Source organism: Thunnus thynnus, chromosome 21 (genome assembly GCF_963924715.1).
Source record: "Thunnus thynnus chromosome 21, fThuThy2.1, whole genome shotgun sequence".
Classification (NCBI taxonomy): Eukaryota; Metazoa; Chordata; class Actinopteri; order Scombriformes; family Scombridae; genus Thunnus; species Thunnus thynnus.
The window spans coordinates 15,676,585-15,692,968 of NC_089537.1; the positions used below are offsets into that span (position 1 = coordinate 15,676,585).

Consider the following 16,384-nt stretch of genomic DNA (forward strand, 5'->3'; position numbering starts at 1 on the left):
TCACTAGCAAATGAGTCTGATTCCATTTCTTGTGTAATGTCAGCACTGTTGGTTGTGAAGTCATAACTGGTGACAGCAGCCTGCAGGCTGTATGAGAGCAGGGTGACCAGGCTGTTCAGTGTCTTCTGGTCCAGATGGTACCAGACAGGAACACTGGACTCAGAAAACTGCTCTGAGATGGCCTGAATGTGAGCTCTCACCCGTCTGGCACTGGCTAATGTTACCTAAGAAGGATAAAGCAAGTGTGAGAAACAATTTTCATCTTTCAGCATGAATCTATCAGCATCTGTTTGTCCATTAAAGTCCATGAAAGAGGGCAATTGTTCACTTGCCTGACTTGTGACTTGTAAAAGGTCGTTGAGAATGTGGATGCTATCCACCACTGATACCTGGGATTAAATTACATGTTATCAAAAGAGTCAGAGAAGCTTAAAGAAAATATTTGAGGGAATTATGAATGTTCTTCTGTCAGTCTTGCATATATGTGTGTGCACCTGTTCGCTGCTCTCGAGTTCACACACTGTACAAATGAGTATATTGCGTATGCGTCTCTGTGCGTGTGTGTTGGCCTCGGTGTCCATGCTGAGTCTGTTCAGGATGCTGGAAAGGAGACTAATGTAGTTACGGATCTCCACACTGTTCCCAAGCTGCACCAGAGCTGACAGGTTCTTCAGACCTGACTCTGAACTGGAGAGAGAGAGAAACTAGTAACACAACAATACAAAATATTGACAAAAACTGACAGTTGACTTGCTTAGAAACCTAAATGAGCAGGGTTATGAGTACCACTTCCTGATAAGGAATACTTAAAAAGGGGTTTAAGTTTTAATTAAGTGTTTTATTGATTTATAAATCAATAGTAAGTCATTTGTAAGTTGTTGGGTTGTTAGTTTGTGAAACCTTTCTTACAGCTCCAGATCAGGATCATGATGGGAAGAGGAGTCTCTGAGGAAGCTTGGCTGGACTTGGACGGTGACAGGACAGGGTTTAGTGGCTGTTTCATACGTGCTGCTTCTGATCTTTGTGTAAATAGTTACTGTGGAAACAATGACGTTCAGTCACTCAAACAATCAAAGGGAAATTTCTGTGATAATATGTCTTGATAAAACATCTGTGTGGAATTTAATAGTCATGAATCAATGTCAGTATGTTTACCTTTATTGTCGTCGCTGCGGTCTCCAGAAGGAAGGCTGAAGTAGTACTGGAAGTCTCTCCCCTGATACAATATCCTGGGAGGTCTGTTTCCGACACTGAAGCTGTACTCATACAGTAAGTCCTTCGGCACACACGCACACACACAATCACATACACACACAACTTGAGGGTGAGGGTTGACATGAAGGAAATCGTGTAAAGAAACAAAAGCTGGAGAGAAGTAGATACATTTGTAGTTTGTGATGTTCAGATTCCTTGAGCGTATTTAGAGTGTAAAAATCTGAACTTTCCCAGTGAATGGGACAGTGGATTAGTAAGTGTGATGTAGGGAAATAAATTTAAAAAATGTCACTACATCTTAGCATGTACTTATGGCACCATTAAGCAATCACAACTTCACTGTGAGTGGCAATTTAGCTCCTTCGCTTCAGCGATTGAGAGTATTCTCAAGGACTAAAAATACATTTAAAAAGTACTACTGTTCAAAAGACGATCAAATTAGCCTTTAATTTTTTTTCCTGCACTGAAAAACCACTCCCACACAGAGGACCTGAAAGTCAAATAAGTAATAAGTTAAAGTGCTTGGTCATTTACTTCTTTGTGTAAATGTATGTATGTGAGATGGGAGATACCTCTTTCCCCAAGGTGCAGAAGATGCTGAAGTGTGTGTATAACTCCGACCCTTTGATCGGTTGCACCTGGCACGTCATTCCTTTTGGTGCAGGGTTGGTTTTTAAGAATATCTGAGTCCGGCCCAGAAAACTACTTTGAGACTCTGAGTTCAAAAGATAAAACAGAACAACAGTGTTAGCATCCAGATCCATCCCTCCAATATTCCTTTGGAAAACAAATAATGGGCTGACACAGAATCAATGTCAGTGTCAACCTCTTACAGGACAATTAGAACATTATGTGATGACTGCAGTTTTCCCTTGCTGCTGTTATTTCATTAACACTGACATTGTCACAGGGAAGCCCCGTGCCCTAGAGTAAGGCACATATGCCACATACACACACAAATGTGCATCAGCAGCCCTCTCCTCTCAATCTTCTTGATGGTCAGAGATTTTCAACAGCTTGTTTACTTAATGTGTAGGTGTTTGCTTACATTGGCTTGTACAATGCACATGTAATGGGTTGGAAATGCCACATGTAAAGTTTTTTATGTAAACAGACACCCCCTAATTTTTTGCTAATTATTTGAACCAATCTAACTCTGTTTATACAGTTTTGACATCAGGTCAATACTCAAAGGTGTCAGTAGGCAGCGCTCTAATGCCACTGTGGATACCTGAGGGAGGTCACTTGTATCTGCTCTGCTCATGCGCAGCTCAATATTAAATGAGCATCGGCTAGAGCAAAACGCTAACTTTGGCTCTCTCCCTTATTAATCCACAGGTATGTTAAAACTTGCTTTTCTATGATTAGCTTTGTTTACTAACTAATGTAAATGCATTGCAAATCGTTCTGTGAAGTTGTGACATGGATGTATTTGGAACGTATTTTTGTTGCTGTATGTTTCGTGGGCGCCGCCATTGATAATAGTTACCTCCGTGAATTTCGGTTTTCTACTATTTTGTCAGTGAAAGTTACAGGCATTTGCATGTGGTAACATATGAAAATGTGTTTAAAAGATTGTTTTAGAGTATAAGCCAGTCAGCCGCGAGTTAATGGTAAATAGATATGCTATGTTCAAACCAGTTTCACTTCCGGTCGCTCGTTAACAAGGCAGAGTCGCGCCATTTTTTTAAGAGGTTAAGTGCAAGTGCAGGTGAGTGTTATGCTAATGTTGCAGAAAGGTTCTGTGTACGTTATATCAGTGTAGGATGAGTGTAACTGTGGTGTATGTGTTAAAATAGGAGTGATTGTAGTAATGTCAGTAAAGTAAATGTGTGTTTTGGGTAATATAATTTTTGTGCTGTAAATTATATTTTATACATATATATATATATATATATATATATATATATATCTGAGATTATATTTTATACATATATTACATTATATTGTAGTTAAGCCTATTCTTATTTATTTAGAAATGTAAGTCATATTTTGAATTCATGTGAAGTTATTTTTCGTTAGACAAAATGTTTTATATTGTTTATTGTGAATTTGGTTTCAACATTTATTTTATTTTTGTAACATGTTTTGGTGTGAATGTGAAATATGAACCTTGTAGCTGTAGGTTTCAGGAAACTGACGTAACTGAGAAATATGTACCGTTTTATACTGTTGTGTCAATATTAAATGAGCATCAGCTAGAGCAAGACGCTAACTTTGGCTCTCTCCCTTATTAATCCACAGTCCACAGACCATGTTTTTATCGGCTACACAGTGCGCCCTTGCCTGTGTAACCTTTGCTGCCGATCCAGATTTCCCCTATGTCTGGCGCCGGTAACACACACATTTAAAATGTGGTGGTAAAAAAAGAGGACACATTGCAGTTGTGTTACAAGTACTCAGTTTATTGAGTTTAAATTATGCTTCACCTGTTTTCTCTGTTGTGCTCTTTCTTCCTCTGTCAGACCAGGAACTGGCAAACTCAATCTAGTGCAGTCCACCGGGTTAAGTAGAGGGGTTCCCAGGGGAAGAGACTAAGTGCAGTTTTGCCTGTTTTTGGGGATTAAAGTACTCTTTTTGGGGAAAAACATATTTTAGAGTTAACTCAAATGAATTTCTATTTGACCGTATATTATTATTTAATATTGCTGTCCTTTGGGGTGTTTTGTAAGAGATAATTGATATTGTTTTCTTGAGTAGGTGGAGTCCACTTGTATAAAAGGGAGAAGTCTGAGGTGACTCCAGGCTTTTGGTCATACAGAGACAGATACAGCTTCAGTCTGCAGCTCCTGCCTTGGGCCTAATCTCAGGGGGCATAGCCAAAGTGCAGTTTAGAGTTGATTTCTTTTTTTTGTTGTTGTTGTGTATTCTCCTATTTTTGAGAAAGGGGTTATTTTTGGTTAGTTAGTTATTTTTATTTTTTTCTTTTTCTTTCCACTTTGGCCAGATATTTATGTCCACTGTAAGTATCTGCATGAGGCTCCACTGACGGCAAATAAAATTCACTTGGACTGCTGAACTCTGCCTGCAACTCATCATTTTTGTGCCTCGCTGCTCGGCCCACCCTCACAGACATTATCTGCAACAATCAATTTGTACATCATAGCTCCTTTGTGTTGGGAAAGAGCTGTCTGGCCTGTCTTTAATGACTCATTTTGACCTCCAGTACTTTGAAATACTTTTACAACTGTAACAATGACCATAATCAGCAAGAATACGACTTTCAGTTTCCAGTTGACCCCCTTACCACTCATAGTTAAGATGTATAAATGCAATTTTAAGGGTTTGTGTATTGCCTATTGCATTTTAGCAAAAATTAAACTTACTGGCAGTAACCCCCAACATGTATCTGCTCCCCGGTCTCAGACTGAACGGTCTGAAGCTGAACAAAAGGGAGGAAATTCCTGTAAAGACTGACAGAGAGAAAATTATGACTAAAAACTGAGATACAGAAAAAGAGAGAGGAAATATGTGTTTGTGGAGTTTTCTGAATAATGTACCTGTGTAAGTGTAGGACTCAAACAGCGCTCTGTCTACTGGGTCTCGAGGTAAATCAAGCAAGGTTGGCTCCTGGATCACCATAGACGGCCTGGAATTCACCAGATTACTCCCCTCATCGACATGTGATGATGGATCAAACACTGAGTCATCTTCTGGACTGAAGGTGTCATCATCAACACCTGAGAATACATACAAGTTAATGTATAATCTTTTACACATGTGACAATTTGAATATACACACACATACAGTATGTACCTGTGGGTCTTCCTGCTGAGATTCCTGGGTCTCCCTCCTCTGTGCTCAGGAAGGGAACATCATAATCTGAATCTGTAAGAGCAGATCAGCTTTAATGCACATTGCAGATTCACGCTGAAAATCTGCACATAAAAGAAGTTACTAATTATGTTAGGATCAGACACAGAAATTAAGTGGTTTGGTTTCCTATTTTTACATGGTAGCATTTTGCTGAGTTGGTTGTTGGTTTAGAAAACTTTTTTTTTTTCATGTACTGGCTGCTTTTCTCCTTATATTTCATAAAAAATATTTTTGTTAAAGCTGCTGTAATCAATATTTTTATATTAACAATGGATGAAATGTTAGCAACAAACTAGTGTAAACATGACTCAAACGCTAATGTTGCTCCATATCTGCTGGATTTGTAAATAGGCAACTGTTTGCTAACAGGTTTGCTATATCTACTTTATAAGATGATAATGTGTCAATGTGGTGATAATAGTTTGTTTCTGCTGCCCCCAAAGTGGCTAAAACAGTGGTTAATGCAGGTTTAAAACCTTATACATCCATGTTACACCTAGTTTTCACTAATTGTGCCTGATTAGACATCTTCTTTGGACTGTGTATATGTACACAGACTGCGCTTGGTCCACATTTCCCTCACACTATCAATCTTATTAGTATATGTAGTGTGACCTCACCACCACCAAACTTCAACCTGAACAGAGGTGTAATCAGCCAGAATGACTGATAACCTCCTCATTCAAAGACCAGATTCAGTTTCAATTTGATTTTGATTGACTGCGGCTGTGACAGCCAAAGTTTCAGATATGTTTTTTCTCACCATCTCCCACATCACCACTCTCTGGGACAGGAAAAGAAAACTCCCAGTCAGTAGAGGAATCTGAGTCAATAGGGAATTTGCTGATAACATCATTCTGGCCGCTACCATTGTCAAGGGCAAGTATTCAGTTGAGGAGTACAGAGGCTCTAGAAACTCTCCCAGAGGATGATAAATGGGCTCCTCTCCTGGACATAAAGAGGATATTCTGTTAAATAATTCATAAACTACCAATTTTACTGTAACTATGACCTTGCACATAATTACTTCTTGTAGGTTTCCTTATTGATGTCCAGGACACAAACACTTTGGGGCTTTTTTTTTTTAAATATTGGATTCCAATAAAAGCTAGCAGTATTATGGTAGTATAAACAGCTCCCCACTATTACCTGACTCTGCTGTTCTTATGTTGACTGGAGAAGAGCTGAGGAGTGGCTCAGGGTCTGTCAAACCTGTGTGAGGATTAAAAGGGAGACGTCAAATTTAGTGAGTTATACCGTTGGTCCCCTCAGAATTTGTTTTCACTAAGGTGATCACTTGGGAATAAGCTCAGAGGTTGCCATTTTTATCCCCCCAGTCACATTTAATAACACACCGGTGATGTGTAACGTGTTTCTGTTCCTCTTTAATGATGTCTCGCTGTCAGTCACATTCGGATTTTGCTTTTTGGCTGCAGTTTCAGAAGCATTCTCACTCAGGGGGACAGTATGAGTGTAGTGTGAAGCATCTGCAGCAGGTGGATGCAGGGTGGAAGTCCCAGGAGTCTGAGGAGAGGTAGCAGGACCCTCACTGACGGTGGAAGGAGCACTGAGATCCACTGTGTAACAAAATGGGACTAGAATAGAATAGAAAAGGATATAATATGCTGAAAATGTCTCTAACAAATGAAACACTGGCAATTTACAAGTGTTTTACCTTCTGTGACAGGTTTGGACAAAGCATTGATCAAGTACAGGCTCCAGGTGTACTGGATGTTTTGTTGGGAAACATCACGGTCTTCACACAAGGCACTGACAGAGAACATTTAAGTACATGTTAAAAGTCAGTTCAGGTTAATTCAAAGCAATCTTCAACTTTCCAAAAAATACTGTGTAGTTATAGTCATTGGGATACAGTGATATAGTTTTTGTTACATAATTCATACCTAATTACATTTGATGTAACTGTGAGGAAGGTCTCTGTTGAAGCTGAATGCTCTCCACTGCTGATGGTGAGTGTGAACCGAAATTGGTCGTGTAGTTTTAGGAAACTAGCAGGAAACGTGAGCACAGAGGAGGAAGTGGTAACGTGTTGGTTGAAACAGGATCTGGTGATGGAGCTGACTGGTTTACATGCCCAGCTGAAGCTATTAAGAGAAAATTAAAAACAGAGTCAAGTTCGGATGCACATTTGAGTCCAATCGAAAATTGGAATGCAGTGCAGTTTCTCTCTACCTGACTGGGTTCATGGGGAAGTCAGGGTTGTAAGATCTCTGCCCGTCCAGGGTTACCACGGTGGTGTTTCTGTTGTTAATGAAGACGTTGGTGCTGCCCTGAATGGACGCCACAGGAGGGCTGGGTATCACTTGAACTCTCACACTGTAGTTACTGTACACCACACTGCCGACAACCTGAACCTGCAGAACAACAGCAGCTACAGGGTCAAATCACAATCACTCATGTTAATTAATTGTGTCTGCACTCAATTTGCCACAAAAGGTGAGGTTGTACATGGGCCAATTTACATTTTATAGTATTTTCTTGTATCACAGTGAAAAACAGTCAACTGAAAATGTCTGAATTTTCACAATAACAACATTTGTTTGGATTAAAACAAAACAGGATGGACTCTAACTATATTTTCAGACAGTTCAAGGAGTCTGTGCACCACTTGATCAATTATAAACATTCCTTATCTTACTATTTGGCAACCCACCAACAAAACATTGATATTTTAAGGCTGTTAATTGTGATGGAGTCTCCTCTCTCCTTCATGCACAACAGTTTTCGTTGGCTACTTACCCTGGCTACGGCAGTGTAGGTGTCATAGTGCAGGAGATGGCTTGGCAGTATGAGGCTCTGTCTGTGAATGTTTGTGAGAGTCAAAGGGAAGACCTGGCCTGCAGAGTCAAACAAGGTCCAGGTGTAGTTAAGGCCTCCTGATTTGTCACAGTCAACTTCAGTCTTATAGGTCACCCCCAGATAGATAACCTCATATCTTCGCACCTAGGAGACGGGATCTTTTTAGATATACTCAGCCATACTCTGATGAGATAAAGATGACAGTCATGCTGGTGAAATGTACCTGTAGTTTGAGAGGCCCCATGTTTTTGACTGGTGGAGGCTGACATGGCTGGTCAACAACAAAGATGTAACTGCTCAGAGAGGCAGAGCTCACCAGGTTAGATACAATCACTTCCACTGTGAACTCACCTGTCCTGCGGAGAGAAACACATACAGAACAGAAGCACAAATACACAATTCAGTTAAGCAGATATACCATGCACATTTGAATTTGCCTGAGCTAACTTAAAGCTAACGCTACATCAAGATTCATAGTGAAACTTTCTTGCTCACTTGTGGAAGATGTGCTGCTCTGTGCTCTGTCCCAGCCTTGTTGGTCCGTCTCCAAAGCTCCACAGGAAGATGACATCGGTGCCCACGGTGACTCGACAACGCAGCGTCACTGTGTGGTTCTGCAGGACAGAGGCCCGGTGGACAAGCCTGTTGAGCTTTACTGCTCTCTGGATGACCAGTGGGAACACTTCAGAGGTGAGGGAGGTCCGACCACCAGACACGACTACGACTACATCATACCTACATCAAAGAGAGGCGGATTTGAATGGTGGATTTAAGTGTCGTAAATACTATCCTGTATGCTATCAAAGGTTCAGGATAAGATATATGTACTGTGTCTACATGTATTTTAGTTATTTGTTGTTCTCTCACTACGGTTATGAGATAGTTTTGATGATTTAATTGCTTAAATATCTAAAAAAAAAACAAAAAAAACAACCCAGAAAATTAGGAATTTATAAATGTATATTTAGGATTTTAAATATCGAAAAAACTGAAATCCTGCACATGCACCACTGTGTTTACATGCCTCAGTATATACACATTCAAGCTAAGGTTGTCCTCATTTTTTCGACACAGTTTACAGTAATGTAAATGCACAAGCTCTTAAACTGATTACTTGAGGTATCCACATAATTAGCAAATGGAAAAGTAATCACATCCATTGTCACCAGATGTTGACTGTGATGAGACACAAATATTTTACACTTCTGGCTCTTATGAATGGAAAAATAGCTTTAGTTAAAGGAGAAACACAACATTTGAACACTTAAAAATGCTATTAGAGTCACATTCACAGAGGTTAATCTATAAGTCTGAAAGATTAGGAGCGCTTTTGACATCATTTTGAAGTCATAAAAAATAGTCACATAATTAATTTGAACAATTTTTTGGTAATTAATAATAGAATAAATCAGCTACATTATAGTCAAAACAGCACCTACACTGTATTTCAAATATTTGTTTCTGTGTGTTGTACCTGCCGGGAGTGTAGTATCTTTTGGTGATGGTCTTTGAGGTGGTTCTGGCGGATTTTGAGTCTCCGAAGTACCAGAGAAACTCCACAGGGACTGGCACATCAGCTACAACCAGGAAGGTTATATCTGTGTTTGTAGGATAAGCTTGTTGTGCTGCATGAATCCTCACAGCTAGAGGACAAAACAGATTGCATGGTCGACATGTTATGTATTTGTCACAGAAATGTAAACACTCCATGACAGAGAGATGAAGAAATACTGCTGTTTTAAACAAAATGATGTTGTCTCAAGAAAGTGGTAAATAAGAGAAAATGTGGAAAAAAGACAGATTAAAGGATGCATTATGAGCATTCATTTACTTAATTATGTTGAAACTTACATTTTCTTTGACAGTGATAAACTTCCAAAAGTTAGCCTATCAACACCTTTGCAGTGTCACATTCAGATTAAAGCAGAGACTTTGATTGAACTAAAGCTGTATGTAACAAAGCAGCTGTTTTGGGTGGTGCTTGTACATTAAAAATACATCAGGGAATTATTTAAGAACTTTGTCACAATGAAAGATAAACATAAAAAACATAAAATCTGAGTTTATATGATATTTTTCTTAACATTTACAAGAAATAAACGTGTATGTTTTGTACTGCTCAGTGAGTGTCAGTTACTTCCTTACCATTGTCAGTAAGGTTGTGAACAGGCCTTTGACTAGTGGGTGGTTGCCAGGTTGGATTAACTTGTGGTGACGGCTTCCGTTTCCCCTCAACACGTACTGTCGCGCTCTTGTTCTGAGAAGAGACTCGATTCTCAGCTCGAAGCTCAACCACAACTGTCCCAGCATGGTCAAAAAACAAAACCACTGCTGCCTCCTCTTCTGCAGCGTAGTTGCTGTTTCTGTACAGTACTGTTGCATTCACCAGCAGAGACTCAGTTACATTCGACCCTGCTGTGACGCTAAATAAAACTGAATGTTTTCGATTTGTTGTGATCACACTTGGAACCTTTAAGACCAGCTCTCCAACTGGATCTTGAACCAGTATGTGAGTGTGGAAGGAGGCCCAGCTGACTGGGTTAAATGCCTTAACTGTGACATTATAACTCCCTGCTATTGGAAGAGACACATTTATGTTCCAATTTTCAGTTGTTCTGTTAATCACAACAGCATCATCCAAACTAAAAGTCCAAACCACTTTCGACTTCACACAGCTGACAACCTCCAGGCTGAATTCAGTCTGTGTCAGAACTACTGACATCCAACTCCCAGAAGGCCTCAGGGCTTGTATACGCTCATACACCATCAAGGCTGGAGGCAGGACAGTGAAGAGCAGCACTGATGAAGGATCAACGGTGGAAAGGACAGACGCTGTGAGGTGATACTGTCCTGCAGTGGTGGGGAGGCGGCAGTGAAGGTGGAGGTGCAGACGGCAGCTGGAGCGGTTGGATGTGTGAAGGTGGCGTAGAGGGATGAGGCCGTTGGGGTGGGGATGTGAGTGGGTGCCACCGTGACAACGGATGTTATTGTGGTGTTGATTGAGATTGTGATCATAGTTGATGTTTCCATGGCTACCGTTAATACAGTTGTGATCATTACTGTTTTCCTGGTTGGTAATTTTTCCTGTATGATTCTCAGCTTTATTAATGTTAGCGGTGTTGTCGCTGATGTTTTCATTGCAATTAGTTAAGTCACTTCTGTCATCATCATTTTGGTTGTTGTCGCTGTTCAGTGTGAGGTTGAGAAGAAGTAGGTGCTTCATGGTGGTGAGCAGCTGCACGTCTACAGAAATGCCCTCTCCTACACTCAGCTGTTCCCCAGATACACTCACTCTTAGGTCAGATACAGCAAGATGCACAACCACCTGCAAATGCACACACCCACATCACACAAATGTGAGATTAAAGGATAAGTGTGGTCATATTTTACATTTTTCTTTTTGTCAGACCCCATTAAAAATACCAAAATCAACAATGAATTGATCATACTGAGAAGTGTAGCCAAAGTCTGATGTAGCTCATTTCTCTGTGCCTTGGACCACGATTGCTGTCCAAAAACAATTAAAAACACATTAATGTGCCACACTGTTGCACTGTGTGACATGTTCCTTCATTAGGATGAACATGGGCACTGTTTGGACTGTACCACATACACCGTCCTGCTGTGGTAAATACTTGCTAATGCACCAAATGCATATTAATCCGCAGATGAAAATAGCTCCTAACAAATACATTATTTACTCCTGTTTGAGTAATGTTTGCAAAAAACTACAGTGCGCAGCTGTTTGAGGAAATGATTCAGCCTTTTTTTTTTTTTTTTTAAAGCGAAACTATAAATTTGTGACCTGTTTTTAGAGATCTGTGTGTTCAGTAGGAACCAGTGGGCTTGAGGCTGTGAGCCAGAGACAGGCTGGGGAAGTCGTAAAGTATAGAGCGACAGATGGAAATGTGCTAGTAGCTAAATCTGGCACAACACATCTCTTCTCCTTATGTGAGATGAATGATTTTTTGTATTTGGTCTCTGACAAATAAATCTAATAAATTAAACTAATCAGATTAACATTTTGTTGGTTTTGATCTTTATTATGAGATTTGTTGACAATTAAACAGATTTAGAATATTACCAGATGTATCCTTTAATCATTGATGCCACATGAAGAAAACGTTTTTAGTGAATGAAAGCAGAATACTCACAATATGGATTGTCTCCTGCGTCCATCCAGAGGTAGTGGAGGCATTTACTGACACCACGTGAACTCCTTCTGTTTCAAAGGTCCAGTTCTGAGGGCATTTAGAATTACATTTTCTCAGTTGCCAGATTAAAAACATGACAGACGGTGTTGAGCCCTGTCCTGGAGATTTTTCACTGTTGAAATTGGACTTCTTTTTTTTTTTTTTTTACATCAAAACACATCTATCTTGACAGCCTAAATCACCAAATGGGACTGCGATAGACAACAGCATTCATTTTACACTAACAGAGGCCCCATAAATTCATACTATGTGATTTTTAGTGTAGTTTTAGTGTCATATATCCTTAACTACTAAGATTAATCAAAACGAAACTCCAGCATCTTCTAAAAACTACAAAATGAGCTCTGCATCAGAGACAGCTTTAAGCATTTCTCTCTTAAACCCTATCAGTCCTGTCCAAGCAGCATGTGTACATGTTGTTACTGGAGGAAGACGATGTTGAATAATTCATGACATAGTTGCCAGTGTTATTTACTAGTCATAATGCTTTTGTAAACTTTTCACATTCTCGGCGGTGATTGTTGAACCCTATATAATGACAAAGTCAGTGACACAATTTAAGTTGAGTAAAGCCTGAGTAAAAGCACTTTGTTTGTTGTTAAATTTAATACATATTTGCCTGTTATTTATGGATTTTAATTCTGTTGATGACCACAATTGCTGTCAAAAACCTCCCAGACTTCACTGATTTGTATAATTGTTGCTCTGCAATGAGCTATCATATTTGACAACTTTATAATTCTGATAAAACACATTTTAAAACCAAAATTTTCCGGGCTTAAATTCTATATAAATATCATCCATCATAAATCTCCAAATACAATTATTCACAACACATATTTCAAATATTTACAGCCCTGGTTATTCTAAAAAAGAAAATGTGCAGTACCTCCATATTTTAAGCTGATATTAGAAGCAGACAGTGGAAGTAGGATAAAAACAGACTGAGAGGAGTAATTTTGAGATACATTTGCATCACATAGTCGTGCTATATTCTCAGTCCTACATACCATAGTACTGTTCAGACAGTCAGTGTTGGGGAGGCAAGCTGTCTTTACACTCGTCCTCTCCTCTTCCACCCCCTTGTTTTCCTCCCTCTCTCTGTGAGTAAACCACCAGGAGAACTCTGCCTCCATCCCATCAGCCACATATGCCTGTAGTGTGACAAGGTCACCCACGTATGCTGCCTTCACAGTCACATTGTGGGAGTTCATCTGTAGGAAGGGGATGCAGGAGGGGACGCCCAATGGGCCATGAAGCAAAGAGATCACCAAGGTGTCAGGAAATGGCTGCAAGACAGAGAGCTGGAGGGTGGAGGAGAGTCTGGATAGAGGGTTGGAGACGCTGATGTCTACAAACAAAATAGAAGGGTGGAGAGGTAGTAGGTGTTAGGTCAAATATGTAATAATTTATGTTTAAAAATAAATTAATCCCTCAATTTTTAATTACTGAACAAAACAAGTTTGCTCTTGTGCCTTACTGATTTCATGTTTTCCTGAAGTTTCCAAAATCCAATCAGATGACACAGCAAAGGAACCATCATCCAACACGCTGACATGATGCGAACTTTGACCTGCAGTGGTTGTCCACAGAAACTCCACATTGACATGACAGAGGCTCTCCTCTCCCAGACCCACAATCCCTGAAAATAAATCAAAAACCTCATTCAAAAAAAGTGCTTAAAATTATGTATGTATATATTAAACCAGTAACAGATAATATATATGTATATTTTTGCCTTTGTGTAAGTAGATTCCTTTAGATAAAAATCTATGATCAACCACATTCTGGATGAAATACTGCTCACCACCACATAAAGAAAACATTTTCATAAAATAATTATTTTAAAATTGGATATAAATCAATTACCTGAATGCATTTGATCTTTACTAATATTAATGATAATGATACATTTGGCAATCATCTTGATTTTTTAACACATTATAGCATGGTTCTGCAGCAGCTTTAATATGTATATAACTTTTTTTCTAACATCATTATAACACATATAGTATTTTCCCCTACAAGGCTTTAACTGTGGTTTACAGATGTATTATTTTTATGTTTGCAAAATTGGGGGGAAAAGCTTATTAAAATATAAATAAAAATAAATGTTGTCTCTCTAAAATTAAGTCTAAAGTTGAAGCTTCCACCAGACTTTTCTTCTGTAATAATAACACTTTTATCTATACCTTTCATTCAATGAATGAAGCTAAAAACTACTTAACATAATATCAAAAAACACAACAGATGACAATTTTTAAAAAATAAAAAAAAAACAGCAGACACTGTAACACAACTGGAAAAATCATTTCCTTTCATTGTTAACTTAAACAAACCTCTGTGTAAAGTGAGACACAGCAGCCACTGTATGCATATTTCCAGGAACAGAACCTACAGTGTGTAAAGTAGCAGCTGACCTGTGGGCTGGTTGGGGCGTCCAGCCAGGTTTCCAGAAACCTCCAAGACAAAAGTTTTCCCAGCATGCACTCTGTCTGGAGAGGTAGACACACTGATGCTGTGCAGAAAGGGTCCTTCAGTTCTGTAGAGTGCCACATTTCCCTTTCCACCTCCAACAGGCAGGTACAGCACACTGGAAAAGAAAAGAAAAGCAAAGAACAGAACAGAACAGAACAGAACAGAACAGAACAGAACAGAACAGAACAGAACAGAACAGAAAAGAAAAGAATGGAAATTGACTTTCTTCATTCACAGTAAAAGAATCCAGGACATATCAAACACAAAAAGCTTCAAACACAAAGGGTATAAATGATGATCTGGTCGTCAAAGCTATTATGAATTTGAAATGTTTTACTTTACACAGCAGTAAGTTGTACTGAGGAGATAGTTACAGATAGAATATTGAAAGAAAATGGAGAAGGAAATAGAAAATGCTGCAGCATATCTCACCTTCGTCCCTCACTTTCTCCTCTGATGTCCTTTGACCCTCCATGGGAAGATATGTTGAAGCACTCACTGACTATCCAACCATGCAGCTGGTTACCACAGTAGCATCTCTCTAATGTTAATGCTGCAGTCTGGTACCTTCAACAACAAATACTGAAGGTTAATATAATACTTTCCAAAATAGTGTCTAAGTGCTGCACACCTCCTGCTAACATGTCTTGTGTTTTAGAAAGATGTTGGGAATCCAAGATGTGATGCATTAAAATCTGGTGAAACACTTTGTTGCAATAGAAAACATGTTAAGTGCAAAAGTCAGCCAATCTCTCTTGAGTCCAGAGGTCAAGTTAACATTTATTTTCCATGTTTTAAGGTTTTTTGGTGATTGAAAATGCTTTTAAATGCTAAGTTTTAAACCATTTTTGATTTTTTTTTTCATAGCATAAAAAAGAAATACTGGGGAAAAAATGAGCTGTCCTGTCATATGTTTTATCTAAAAGAAATCGGCCTCTTGTTTGATTTTACACCCCAATGTATTTCAGAGTGAGAACATGTCATCTACGTAAGTGCTTGATAATGTATGTAAAAATATAATGTTTTCATACATAATACAAGATTACTTAACGTCAGATTATTTGTGACACCTTTGAGAAAATACTTCTTCCAGTAGGAATACATTTTAAAAATTCATGAAATGCATTTTCTCCGTAATTTTACGACACAAACATTCAAACCAGCTTTGGCTGAAATTCAGCTTATTCCACATGCTCTCTCACCCTTCATCCAGGCAGCGCACAGAGCAGGTTACCGGGTCAAGGTCACGGACATCCTCATGTGGATAAGGTCTGTTGCTGGCGTTGACGCATCCCATGAACCACGACGGATCCCCGTGACCTGCAGCAGACGAGCGGTGACATAACGAGTTCAACGCAATGAACGTATAAACAAAAGCACTGAACATGTCTGATCTGCGAGGATAAAGGCCGCAAAGAACAAGAGGGCAGCTGATGGACAGACTGCGTTTGGTGAAGACGTTTCAGACGGAGAAGAGGAAAGGAAAGAAGGAGAAAGGCAGGTGCGTTGACACCACAGACTGTGTGTATACACTGTTTATGAGTGAGTTAGAGGAGATAATGGGACTGTATGCAGATGGGATGGAAAGGTGTGAGGGAGGAAGGAAGGTTTCAGTGGATCAAACGAGTAAAACGACATTTAAATGATAAGCCTGTTAATATATTGCAATGCGTTGCCCTGCAAAAATAAGCAATGGCTGAATTTTAGAGAGAAAGCATAAGGAAGCTTTTCATTAAAGGCTGCAGTTTGCTGTGTTGTGTGAAACTGTCTCGTTCACTGTCTTTCCTGTGATCTTGTGAGAACTTGTGATCATTGGTCGTCTTCACTAATGCAGTATTTC

General features: G+C 39.3%; 2 protein-coding genes and 2 long non-coding RNA genes across 4 annotated transcripts; 1 reads left to right on the forward strand and 3 right to left on the reverse strand.

Annotated features, from left to right (window-relative positions):
- Nucleotides 1-346: 346 nt before the first annotated feature.
- Nucleotides 347-2,080, reverse strand: LOC137173521 (polycystin-1-like protein 1). The gene is made up of 4 exons (XM_067578396.1): nt 1,788-2,080; nt 1,156-1,276; nt 910-1,036; nt 347-687 (listed from the first exon to the last, which is right to left on the reverse strand). Exons 1-4 carry the CDS (start codon nt 1,977-1,979, stop codon nt 420-422), a joined length of 708 nt encoding a protein of 235 aa, XP_067434497.1. The 5' UTR covers nt 1,980-2,080; the 3' UTR covers nt 347-419.
- A 308-nt stretch (nt 2,081-2,388) lies between these two features.
- Nucleotides 2,389-4,234, forward strand: LOC137173522 (uncharacterized). The gene is made up of 2 exons (XR_010925195.1): nt 2,389-3,719; nt 3,916-4,234. It is a non-coding gene; the product is annotated as an uncharacterized lncRNA (long non-coding RNA).
- Nucleotides 4,235-8,343: 4,109 nt separating this feature from the next.
- LOC137173519 (polycystin-1-like) lies at nt 8,344-11,342 on the reverse strand. Its single transcript, XM_067578395.1, has 3 exons — nt 9,998-11,342; nt 9,327-9,495; nt 8,344-8,587 (listed from the first exon to the last, which is right to left on the reverse strand). Exons 1-3 carry the CDS (start codon nt 11,073-11,075, stop codon nt 8,344-8,346), a joined length of 1,491 nt encoding a protein of 496 aa, XP_067434496.1. The 5' UTR covers nt 11,076-11,342.
- A 611-nt stretch (nt 11,343-11,953) lies between these two features.
- LOC137173530 (uncharacterized) lies at nt 11,954-13,705 on the reverse strand. Its single transcript, XR_010925197.1, has 3 exons — nt 13,547-13,705; nt 13,077-13,417; nt 11,954-12,093 (listed from the first exon to the last, which is right to left on the reverse strand). It is a non-coding gene; the product is annotated as an uncharacterized lncRNA (long non-coding RNA).
- Nucleotides 13,706-16,384: the final 2,679 nt, after the last annotated feature.